This window comes from Lichenostomus cassidix, chromosome 1 (genome assembly GCF_008360975.1).
Source record: "Lichenostomus cassidix isolate B80296 chromosome 1, HeHo_3.0, whole genome shotgun sequence".
Lineage (NCBI taxonomy): Eukaryota > Metazoa > Chordata > Aves > Passeriformes > Meliphagidae > Lichenostomus > Lichenostomus cassidix.
In genome coordinates this window covers 100514662-100527325 of record NC_139479.1, presented here as the reverse complement: position 1 = coordinate 100527325, position 12664 = coordinate 100514662, and the positions used below count along the sequence as shown (strand labels likewise).

General features: G+C 42.3%; 1 protein-coding gene across 3 annotated transcripts in view; it reads left to right on the top strand.

The window, feature by feature from the left end:
* GABPA (GA binding protein transcription factor subunit alpha) overlaps window positions 1–12664 on the top strand; it is a 32567-nt gene that overhangs the window by 4003 nt on the left and 15900 nt on the right. For all 3 annotated transcript variants that reach the window (XM_085074553.1, XM_085074537.1, XM_085074545.1), the window contains exons 2-4: window positions 840–940; window positions 9409–9553; window positions 10409–10493. In XM_085074553.1, coding sequence (XP_084930679.1) covers window positions 864–940; window positions 9409–9553; window positions 10409–10493 — 307 coding nt within the window. In that variant the 5' untranslated portion in view covers window positions 840–863. The remainder of the gene's footprint in view (window positions 1–839; window positions 941–9408; window positions 9554–10408; window positions 10494–12664) is intronic.

Sequence of the window (12664 nt, the reverse complement as noted above, 5' to 3'; positions counted from 1 at the left end):
TTCTTTTACTTCCTGCTTGTTTTGCTATGAGTTCCTGATGTTATTTATTGTAAACTGTTAATATAATTGGGCCTGGGTTTTTATCATATGTATTTCATAGTTATGGTATATGTGCTCATTTGTGAAACACAGTAATACCAGACAAACTATGTCTTTACAGACCAAATGCTGTAATTCTTTCTTTCCCACTTATGTTCCCAGCAGACTCCAGCGTTCTACAGGGCATGAAAATCTGCAGTGTTAGTGACAATGTCGTCACAGAATAGCTTCCCCTTCTTTGCTAACATCCTGCTTTGGTTTGGGACTTTGCAAGATACATTCATTGTGCTCATGTCATCAGCTGTTCACCTGTGGGAGGCATGAGTGGAAAGATTGGATAGTCAACAAACACTTTGTTGTTGACTTTATTTAGCTGTGAAGAAATCATGGATCTTCCCTTTAAGTTCCTCCTGCAGCATTTCATGTAAATGCTGCTTAAATTTATAAGCATCTTTCAGCCATGCTAGGAAGGTAATTTTGAATTTTCAGACGTGCTGTGCTATAAGTGGCCCGTAGTAACAAAAAAATCCATAAATTCGGGTGCCTCCAAGAGATTCAGGCTTTGGGCTCTGTGCAAATGTCTTAATAGTCTGGTGTTTGCTTCTAGAACATTTGTGTGAGGACTGGTATACTAATATATTTTGTGAAATCTGTATTAGCTTTTGGGTTTATTTTTAGATTAATTCTTCACTTTAAAAGGCTTTTCTGATATTTGGTTTTAAAAATGTTTGATAGGACACAAAACATTGTCTAGTCTTGTTAATCTGTGTCTTTCACAAAAAATTCTTTTCTGTTCATAGCTCTGTTCTTAAGACATTGCAGCCATGACTAAGAGAGAGGCAGAGGAGCTGATAGAAATTGAAATTGATGGAACTGAGAAACAGGAATGCACTGAAGAAAGGTAGGTACTGTGTTTGCTTTTTGGGGTCCTTAGGCAGCAATTAATTAACTAATTAGATTTTTTGTTTCTTATCTAATTAAACAGTGGTTTTCTAGAAGTGGAAATGTAGCCACTATAGGAAATCAGTATAGTGCTGTCATGTTCCTCAGTCTTAGTTATTTAAATCTCAAACTGTTTTGGTTATCTCTTGCTACGTTACTAGTATTTTACTTTTCCTATTTGAATGTCTGTAGTAGTAGGTCCTTGTGTGTGCTGCAAACTGTTCAGTTTCAGTGTATCCTTCTGTAAGTGAGATGAATTTTGCCATTTTTCTAGTCCTTTGCTTTATTTTTATTCAGGATCATTTATTTATAACAGAGCAGAAAGTACGCTCAGTATCAACTGTACTGTTGTTAGGGCCATTGAAACCATAGGATACCCTCTGACTTAATTACCTCAACCTGTATTGCGGCGGCTACTTCTGAAGTCATGACCAGAAGTGCTTTAAATGCCACAGGAAAGTTCTTTCAGTGGGGAGAAGGGCTGTTTTGAGCAACACAGGAGATGAATTTGGGCTTCTGGAAGTCGACTCAGGCGAGGGGACGAGATGAGGTCTCTTCAGCTTTATTGGGGGTTACATAGGGGATAGGAGAGTTTGGAGAGACATCTGAAGAGCCCAGAACAAAGGCTCTGCAACAGGTTATAAGGGTACATAACTGGGTGGGTTTACAAGTTTTCAGAACAAATAGAAAAGTGAATACAAGTAATTTACAGTCTAAATTTACCAATGTCTAACACTGAGATATGCAGGCGTCGAGTGGTTGGGGAGAGATAACGGCTCATACTATCTGTAATACTTTTCTGGGAGGTTGCTGGGATAATCCATCTCTTCTTCACTTTCTTCTGGCACTTCTCCCATTTCATCCCAATCCTCCACATTCTCAAGGGCACTGAGTTCTATCTCAGCTGCTTGGGCCGTAACATCTCCCCGTTTGTTTTCAAATAAAAAGGATAAAACTGCTTTTACAATGATAGATTTACATATACACAAACAGCAAAGAACAAACGTGACAATGAGAACAACTGACACCAAGGTTTTCACGAGGGAAGCATCGTGAAACCTACAAAACAAACATGATTAAACAAAAATAACATTTTTAAACTTAGAAGGGTCTTCCCAATACTGAAGAATTTTTGGTTTCGGGAACTCAAAATTCGCTAAGGAATATATGTATGATTCAAGAGGTATTTTAACTAAAGGGGGATCTTTGAGTCTGATTTGTTTTTGTTGTTTCCAGTTGAGGATTGAAAGTCGTTCCCAACTGGGTTTGAATTTTTGTTTTGGTTTCGCGAAATTCACTCGAGGGGGATGGTGTTTGAAATCTTCAGCTGTGTACGGCTTGACGCATTTTGCTGGAACCCACCTGGGCCCGGTAGGCGTGGATACGCACGCGTAACCACGTCCCCAGGTTACCAGGGGAAATGGTCCTTCAATGTTTAAAGTTTCTAAATTCCGAACTAACACAGGTGGTTGTATTTTCAATTTTCCTCTCTTGTCGTTCATGAAGTGCCTAAATATAGGCGGCATGGGCTCCTCGGCCGAGGCATTTAAAAAGTTGATGACATAGAGCGCCTTGGCCAACCGGAGGTGAGGTGTGGTGACTTCTGTTGTGGTCCCCAGCTGTCTGTAAAGTGTTGTTTTGAGGGTCCAATGGGCCCTCTCGACAATTGCTTGACCTGTCGGCGAGTGAGGGATGCCGGTGACATGGCTGATCCCCCATTCTTCGAGGAATTGATTGAATCGTTTGGATGAGTATGCAGGGCCATTGTCAGTTTTGATTTGCCCCGGGATGCCCAGTGTGGCGAATGCTTGGGTGAGATGCCTGATGCAGTCTGTTGTTTTCTCCCCAGAGTGGGCTGATGCAAACATTGCTCCTGAAAATGTGTCCATTGACACATGGACGTATTTCAATCGTCCAAATTCGGGAACATGTGTGACGTCGGTTTGCCACACCTGACAACTCTCAGTTCCTCGAGGGTTAACACCCATAGGGTAAGTGGGCAGATCGTCGGTGGCACAGTTAGGGCATGCCCTAGTTATTGCTCTTGCTTGTTCTCGAGAGATTCCGAATAGCCTGGCCAAGGCGTGAGCATTTTGATGGAAAAACTGATGGCTCAACTTTGCCTGGCTGAAGTGGTCTGGCGTATTCGGTTTCAGGGCAGAAGCTGCCAATTGATCAGCCCTACTGTTTCCATCGGCGATGGGTCCTGGCAGATCGGAGTGTGACCTTACATGCATCACAAAATAGGGATGCTCCCGGTGGGACAAGGCTGTCACAAGCCTCAGGAGTAAAGAAAAGATTTTCGGATTGTCAATTTGTTTTAGGACCGACTTTTCTGCTCTCAATGTCACTCCTGCCACATAGGCAGAGTCTGTGACAACATTGACAGGTTCTTTAAATTTTTCAAACAATCTCACCACTGCAGCAAGCTCGGCAACTTGTGGGGACCCCTCGATTATTTGCACATCGGACTCCCACTGTCCTGTGGCGGGGTTCCTCCAAGTCATAACAGACTTTTTGGAAGTGCCTGAGCCATCTGTAAATACAGTCAAGGCGTTGGGAATTGGTTTTTGTGACAGTTTTGGTTTTTCAAACCAATTAAATGCTGTACTTAGAAGTTTGTGTTTTTGATGGCTTGATGTTATTTGGCCAGAGAACCCTTCGAGAGCCATTTGCAAAGGTTCATTGAATTGCATTTCAAAATCCAATTGTTCAGCTTTGTAAGGCACACGTATGAAAACAAAGTCCTGACCTGCTAAGGCACGGAGCCTTAACCTACCCTTTTTGATCACCTTGGATACAAATTCATCTCGGGTAGTTAACGTTTTCGCCAACTGGTGGGGGAGGAAGATCCACTCGATGATAAGCAGTGGATCAGGTCGGTCTACACTCCACTGGTAAATTAACCCGTGGATGTATCGGCCTTCCCCCAGGACCACAAGCTCAAAAGGTAGGTCTGGGTCATATCGGTGGGCTTGCCTTTCCGATATGGCCTTTTCCACCTTTCCCAGTGCATCCACAGCCTCTGGTGTTAATTCTCTTGGGGAGTCTAGCTCCCCCGCTCCGATTAAACAGTTGAAAAGGGGGGCCATTTCCTCAGTTGTGATACCCAGGAGAGGCCTTACCCAATTCACGGAGCCACACAGTTGATGTAAATCACGCAATGTGCGTGGGAGGTTTCCAATTTTCAAACATTGAGGACGGATAGTACGATCATTGATGGTACAACCCAGGTATTTCACTGGTGTTGTTTTTTGGATTTTGTCTGGTCTTATATCAAAACTTGCTTTTGTGAACACATGTGAAACGACTGTGAGCACTTTTTCAACTTCTGGGCTTGTTGGAGCACACACCAGAATGTCATCCATGTAATGCAGAATGCGGACTTCAGGAAACTGTCGTCTCACAGGGGCGAGAACTCGTGCAATATATTGCTGACAAATTGCAGGTGAGTTTTTCATCCCCTGAGGGAGAACAGTCCACTGAAACCTTTGGAGTGGTTCTGAGTTGTTCAGAGAAGGCACTGAAAATGCAAATTTGGCTTGATCTGCAGGGTGGAGTGGAATGCTAAAGAAAGCATCTTTCAGATCAAGGACAGCCAATTTCCAGTCTGAGGGTAAAAGGGCCGGAGATGGTAATCCGGGTTGGAGAGATCCCATGTCCTCCATGGCCTTGTTAATTTCTCGAAGGTCATGGAGAAGTCTCCATTCGTCCTTACCAGGTTTTCTGATAACAAAGATTGGAGAGTTCCACGGGCTTGTTGAAGGAACAATTCGTCCTTTTGCAAGTTGCTCTGCCACTAGGGTTTTGAGGGCTTTCAATTTTTCAAGGGGCAGGGGCCATGGATCAATCCACACAGGTTCTTCTTTCAGCCAATTAAGACGTGGGATAGCGCCCTCCACCACGGCCCCGGTGGAAAAAACCTGCTCTTTAGGAGATGGAATGATAATTTTTGCTCCCCATTGGCAGAGCAAATCTCTCCCCCACAGACTGTATGAGAGGTCCGCCACAAAGGGACGGACAGTGCCTTTTGCTCCTTCTACATTTACACAAACAACTGTTTGGGCACTTCGACGTGCCTGTGCATTTCCTCCCACTCCCATAATGGGTGTGGTGGAATCAGTGAGAGGCCATTGGGAAGGCCAATCTCGGCGTGCAATGATGGTGATGTCTGCTCCAGAGTCCACCAGTCCAGTAAGAGTAATTGTCTTTTCATTTAATGTTAAGGATGCTGTCAGCAAAGGACGAGATTTTGCCAGGTTTTCAGACCAGAATATAGATGTTGTGTGTCCTTGGTCAGGGTCTGTTGGCAGCAAATGCTGGAACGTGTCATCATCGGTGTCTGAATCTGATGTCCAGTTCAGTTCTCGGGTCTCACTATTTTTTTCTGCACGCGGTGAGTGTTCGCGTTCATAATTTAGTTTTTTGATGACTCATTTGCGGCTGGATTAAAACGAATGGAGGGTTTTCTGGTGATTTGAGGTGTAGATTGTTGTGACGCAGGGCGCGAGGTGTTTGGGGTTCCAGTGTGGGATTCCGTAGGTGTTCTCGGAGGAAAAGGAGAAGAACGTGAGAGGGAAATATTGGGACAGTTTCTTGCCAAATGGCCGGGCTGGCCACATTTGTGGCAGGTATACTGTGGTTGTGGATTGGAATGGGATCGAGGTCGGGAAGTATAGGCTTTAGGGAATTGTGGTACTCGGAGAGGGGGTTCTAAAGATGGACGTGAACAGGCTTTGATCAGTAATGATAAGGTAATTTCTGTGCTTGGGGGTAAAGATGAGATGATTTGTCTGCATCTGGGATTTGCATTCACAGAGGCTGTTTGAATTATGACTTCTTCTTGCTGTTCAGGATTTTTAAATTGTTTTTCAATGGCTGCTGTCAGCCTGTCAATGAAATCAGTAAATAATTCAGTTTGGCTTTGTTTGATATACATGAAAGGTACTAAGGTTTCTGGTTTTGAAGGAACAGCCTTTAAGGCATGAAGTGCTGCTGTTATTAAATCTAATTGAATTGATTTTGTAATGATTTTCACTTGTTCAATTGGATTATTAAATCCTTCTTCTGATCCAATGAGAATTGACATTGTCAGGTGCTGCAGGTTAGGGTTTGTTTTATAATTTGTTAAAAGAGATTGGACTCTCCGTTTAAAATGTGATTCCCAGAGTGTCATTTGTGCTGGTGTTAATAGCACTGATATAATGCTTCGAATGTCCACTGGACAACGGGTTTCTGATTGGAGTATTGAATCTAAATATGAATTAAAATAGGTTGAATTTTGGCCAAAATTTTTTGCAGCTTTTAAAACTTTTTCTCTCACTGAATGTGGAATTGGAAACCAAGTGACAGCTTGTGTTTTGCCTCTGTGGATGCTCATCTGGGGTGGTGAGGGACTGGGGGAACTGTGATTTGAATTAGGAGAGAGTTGGGATTGAGAGGGGTGCTGGGGTGAAGGAGGTGGCTGCTTTTTCTGCCTCCGGGCGGGCGCAGCTATGAGGGTCTGACCACCGGATGTTGACATGCTGGAGTTCCTGTCAAAATGGCTGCGTCCATGAGAAATTTCTCCGGAGGTGTTTTGTCGGGGTTCGGACCGCCCCTCTGGCGTCATGGAGGAGGCGGTGGACAGGGCTGGGAGAGGGAGTGAAGGGGGTGGATCTAGGGAGAGGGAGGAGGGAGTGAGATCATGGTAGGAGTGGGTTCTGTTCCCGCGGCGAAAGCCGCGGGAGGCTTTTGCGGGTAAACATGGAGGAGTAGATAGGAGGAAGTCAAGACGCGATTGGGCGGAAGGAGAGGTGGAAGGGGAATGCTGGGAAGAAGATGCTCGCGACGAATGCTGGGAAGGGGAACGTCGGGCACGCCCACGGAGGCAGGCATTGTCGCGGCCATGATTCCTTTGTGTGGATTCCGCGCGGTTTGGGGTGGATTTTTCAGCGTTTTTTGGCGCGGACTTGGTTTTATTTTTCCGAGATCGGGGAAAGCGCGGATTAGGGGTAAGAGGGGTTGAGGGAGGAGTTGAAACAGAGCTGCAGTCTCTGTCTGGGGTTCGGCGGGAGAGAGAAACCCGCGGGTCCCAGCGCAGGCAGCTCCTGGGCGCACTTTTACGGTTTACCTGGGGATTTCTCGCTCCTTTTAGGATAGAGGGGTAAGGAGAAGGGTGTTGGGATAATAAAGGGGAACTGGGGAAAGAAAGCTTTTCAGCAGCAGTTACTAAACTGTGAGTTTTGGAGACCAGGGGGTACAATCGGAGGGCTAGTTTTTCATGTAAACGGCATTGAAAGGAGATTTTTTCGGACAGTTCGTCCCAGAAATCCCCTGAAAGGATGTCTTGTGGGTGTTCGGGGGGACAATATTTTAAAATAAAACGTATTAAAGATGTTAAATGGCTTTTCTTAAAGAAAACTCCGTTCTGAACTAAAAGTGTGGTTAATTTGGACTCAATCTCGCCTCTCAGATTCGCGACTTTAGAAAAAGAGCAGCCCATTGCTGTCCAAGCGGGGGGGGTGGTCTTTTTCTAAGCCGAAAAACAAAAAACAAAAACTAAAACAGTTCCTCTGACCCTCCCCCTACAGCGAGACTCGTTCTCTGCCCTGCAGGGGCACTGGGTGGGGAATTCCCTCTCCCACTCCCACAATGTCACGGGGGACTTACACCACTCGTGGGTCCTCTTCCGTGAGGAGGTCAGGGGCAAAGAAATGTCGGTGTCACGAGGTCGCGTTCCAGGCGTCCACGCTCGCTTCGATCGGGCGTAGGCTCCCACAAAAGCTGGAAAGTTTTGGTGTTGCTCTCAGGTGGAAATTTCACGCGTGGCTGCGGGTGTTTTGGCTTTCCCCTCCTCCGCTCGGCGGCGGGGCGGCGCGGCGGCGCTCGGCGGCAGGCTGCAGCCGCGGCTTTTCGGAGGGGTTTGAAATCCGGTTTTTTGCTGTTTCTCCCGGTTTCTTCTTTTCACGCGGTTTCAGCGTCTTCTCCCACGATGTTCCTCACACGATGATCTGTGGTTTTCCTCACACGGGAGCACCATCTGCGGCGGCTACTTCTGAAGTCATGACCAGAAGTGCTTTAAATGCCACAGGAAAGTTCTTTCAGTGGGGAGAAGGGCTGTTTTGAGCAACACAGGAGATGAATTTGGGCTTCTGGAAGTCGACTCAGGCGAGGGGACGAGATGAGGTCTCTTCAGCTTTATTGGGTGTTACATAGGGGATAGGAGAGTTTGGAGAGACATCTGAAGAGCCCAGAACAAAGGCTCTGCAACAGGTTATAAGGGTACATAACTGGGTGGGTTTACAAGTTTTCAGAACAAATAGAAAAGTGAATACAAGTAATTTACAGTCTAAATTTACCAATGTCTAACACAGAGATATGCAGGCGTCGAGTGGTTGGGGAGAGATAACGGCTCATACTATCTGTAATACTTTTCTGGGAGGTTGCTGGGATAATCCATCTCTTCTTCACTTTCTTCTGGCACTTCTCCCATTTCATCCCAATCCTCCACATTCTCAAGGGCACTGAGTTCTATCTCAGCTGCTTGGGCCGTAACACTGTATTTTTAGTTCCCAATATTTCCCTTCTAATTTTCACTACTATTTGGAAGCTCAGAGTGTCAGTTAATGTGTAGGATAGAAGGAACTGAGGCTGGTTAGATTACCCTTTAAGAACCTATTCTGGAGAACTGATTCAAAGCCACCTACTAGCTTCTTATTATTCTGAGCTTGTTGTGTATCTTTAGTACTTACAGACTATGTCTGTGTATGTTCTGATTTCCTTCTGTGTACATGAAGAGTCCAACTGTGAAAGGTCATTTTTATAACAAGTCCCGTAACAATGACATTTATGAATGCCTGTGCCAATACTGTCATTGTTGTAGTGCAGGAGAACCATGACATGTAACTTCAAGGCTCCATGTTGTTGTACTTCCTTCTGGTTGTCCCTTGTGTGTCTTAAGCTTGTTATTCTTGTGCTGACTGGTAAAAGGATATGGAAAGTTGCTATGCATAAGAGTGAACAATTTTTTTCTTCTGTTTTCCCTCTCTGTTAAGTTTCTGTGTTTGCTTTTAACTTGAATGTCTTTTTAATACTGTCCAAGCAAAGCAAATAAAGTTAGTTTACTGTACATGCAAGTTACAATATATAATATGCTAACCACAGCTTACTCTCTTCGAAAATGTGATTTGAATCTTGGTATGTAACCCAGCTTTTTAGCAGTAACAGGGTGAAAGTAAAGTTACACCAGTGTAAAATTAATGAGACCAAATGTAGTAATTCACTCTCTACTCAAATGAAGGGTACTCAAACTGAGACTGCATGATATTAACATTTCAGAGTCAGTTTTACTTTTTATTTAGTTTACTTCTAACTTTTATTAAGCTGTCTTATGTCTGCTCTATTAACATGTAGGTAATGATTTATTATATTGATTTGCTATTTAAGCATTGTCGAGCAAACCTACACCACAGCAGAATTTGTGAGTCAGGCTCTTGACATCAATGAACCCATTGGAAATCTTAAGAAGTTGCTGGAACCCAGACTGCAGTGTTCCTTGGATGCACATGAAATTTGTCTGCAAGATATCCAGGTAAATTGAAAGCCTATGATTTAACCTCTTAATGGAGAATTGTTTTACGTACTTTTTCCCTTCCTTCCATTGTCCGTGGAGTTCATGCTTCATGTGGAATAATAATTATGATTAAGAGTTTAATTTTATGTCAGGTTCATTATCACCAGACTATTTAATATATACACATTAGTTCCATATCAACACAATCAAAATATTTTTTGAGTTCCTGGTGAGAGGTGAAGAAACCACCTTGCAAGTGAAAGAAGAATGAGGGCAATGACCATAGTATTTTGTCGTGAGGTAGCCCACATCATTTGTTGCTGCCTGAACAAGTCTAATCTTGTTTTGAATCTAAATGAGATTTCTATATTATTCAAGTATAGAGGTAGCAAAGCATTACTCAAGAAGTCCCCCCCCTGTTTTGACAGGCATTGCCATATGTTAGACAGTATAACTTCCTTGCATTCCATTTAGATATGTATTTTATGTCAAGTTATAATCAGACATCTGTGGCTTTTCCAGATATAACAGGAGAATGTCGTTATAAGAATTTTTATGAAGGTGTTAAAAACTCAGAAAAAGACCTGTAGATAGTTTTCAGGTTATGAAGATACTTCCCAGTATTGCATTGCTTCTTTTAGGTCAAAAAATGTTCCTGTAAGCAAAAATACCTTAAATGGAACAGAGTGGCAAGTTTCAAATATGATCAGTTTTTTCTGTTATGTACTATGTCTACACAGTACTAAAAATATTTGCACACTTGTTCAGAAAATCTGCTTCAGGCACCAAGTGTTTCTAAAGTTTAAAGGAGAATAAGTTTATTGTAACTGTGAGACTAATACATATTTTTAATTTTTTTATGCTTTTATCAAGCTGGACCCAGATCGAAGCCTTTTTGATCAAGGAGTGAAAACAGATGGAACAGTGCAACTCAGTGTGCAAGTAATATCTAGGCAAGGTAAGCAGTTATATTTGCCTGTTGTACAGGTGAAGTAATACTGCAGGAATACTTGTGAGCAAATGTAATCTCCTCCTATTCCTAGCTGTAAAATTGAGAAAATCACTGAATGGTCACAGAGCTTCAGAATGTCTTTTTCATTGTGTAGTGTAGTTACAAGTATTAAATTAAAATAAATTAAAAAGTAGTAAAATTAAAATAAATGTAATGGACTAATGCTATTTGAAATGTTTTTAGAGGAATTTCATACCATTTTTATAAGTAACAAAATCAAACTTAAATCCAGAACCCACACAACTCTCTGTCGAGTAGTGTCAGTTACTGTATGAGTACTCAATCCAAGGTTGAGCAGTTACTCATATCAGACCAAATATCGAAGTATGCAAAAGATTTTTTATAGGTAGGTGACAGTTTAATCCCTGTGAAATGAGTGAGTTTGTGTGCTTTAGGAACAATCACATGAAAGTAAATGTAGCTAACTGAAAACACTTATCAAGGTTCAGGATCCCTGTCTGTTGTCTGTTTTCTTTGGATCAGAAGTAAACCATTGTGACAGGAGCATTAACCAGGTAGGTAGGGATTTGTTGAGGCATAGTTTTTATTTGTATTATCTAGCATGACAAGATTTCCCCTTGTCAAATCCTCAGGAACTAGCAGCTTCAATGTTTTGCTTTTTGTCCTACTTTTCTGCTTTGCCCCCTCTTTGTCTTGAATGGAAGGACAGCTACCACTCTTTAAAGACAATGTTCATATTGGGCTATGGGAACAGCTACAGGTGTTTATTTCCATATTTTCAAACAGGGACAAGTTCCGACTGGAGTAAATTAGTTATCTATTTTGAGTTACATCAGGAAAGCAAATCAGCAAAATTTGGGGAGCCCATTTTGTTTCCATTGGCTTCATTGTAGATTAGACAGAGAAAAATTTTCTGCTTTGCATTAGCAGTCTTTAGCAAGACACAATTTGCATTTAATGCTCAGCGTCAGGTTGAGTCCTCAGTTCCCCATATGTAATTCCCTTTCTGCTTTTAAAATAGAATAGAAATATCCTTCAAGGAACTAGAATAACTGCTCTTAATTCAAGCCCAGTAAATTCTAGTATTCAATGTTTAGACTTCCATTTTGAAAAGGATGTGAGTGATAAATATCTTTACTATCATCTTCCATTTTCTTCCTGTGTTTTGTTTTTTTCCCTTTAATCTAAAACTGAGGTTCATGACCATAGCACAAGGAGCTTCTTGCTCTGTGCCATGTCACACCTTCCTCCCCCTCTTCTTCAAAGAAACACTTGAATATTAAGTACTTCTGCATCACTTTGAAACAGTCCTCAGTGTTGTTTTTCAGGCCTTGATACTTACCCAACTCACAAGAAATCTGACTGTTGAAAGCATGTAAAATATGGCAGGGCAGAATATCAGAAAACAAATAGCATTAATATAAATAAAAGGAAGATCTTTGGATCACTAACAGGAAAATGGACTTGTTACTCTTTACCACAGTACTCCTTTGAGCCAGAGGGAAAAACAGCTTCTTATGCCATCCTCATATTTTACTTGCATGGATGAGGTTTTGAGAGATTCTCAATTCGCTTACGTTTATTTTTCCCGAACTCGTATAATGTATAGAATTCAGCTAGGAGTAATCAGTGATGCTAATCATTGTGGTGGATTGGACTCTCTTAGTTCTTGAAAGAAAAGCTGCTATGTCTTGTTCAAATGTTCTATCAAATTTTGATCAGCTGGCTTAAATTCAGATACCAGGTGAAATACAGTTGTTCTTCTATAGTTGAACTTCAGTGTAGTTCTGTTATAGCATTTCATACTACAGCAGATAAAATACCATTCCTGTTTTTTCATTTTAGTAGAAAGATTGTTCTGGTGCTCTGCCTTGCCCTAACTCATTTCCTCTCATTAGAGGAATGGTGATGTGTGTGGTTTTCCTGCCACTGTGAGAACAGCAACTTTGAGTGCAGCCCAGTTCTATACTGCTGTGAACTGGGCCTCTTGCATATCTGTGGAACTATGAGTAGCTGTGTTCCATTGTATGTTGTAGAATTTGAAAAAAAACATTGGTTTTGAAGGCCTTCACAAAACAATATTTTGGGTTTTATTTTTCTGTAATAATTTCTGAAATGAGTAGGCTGTTGTTATTTTTTGTATGTAAAGGAACAAA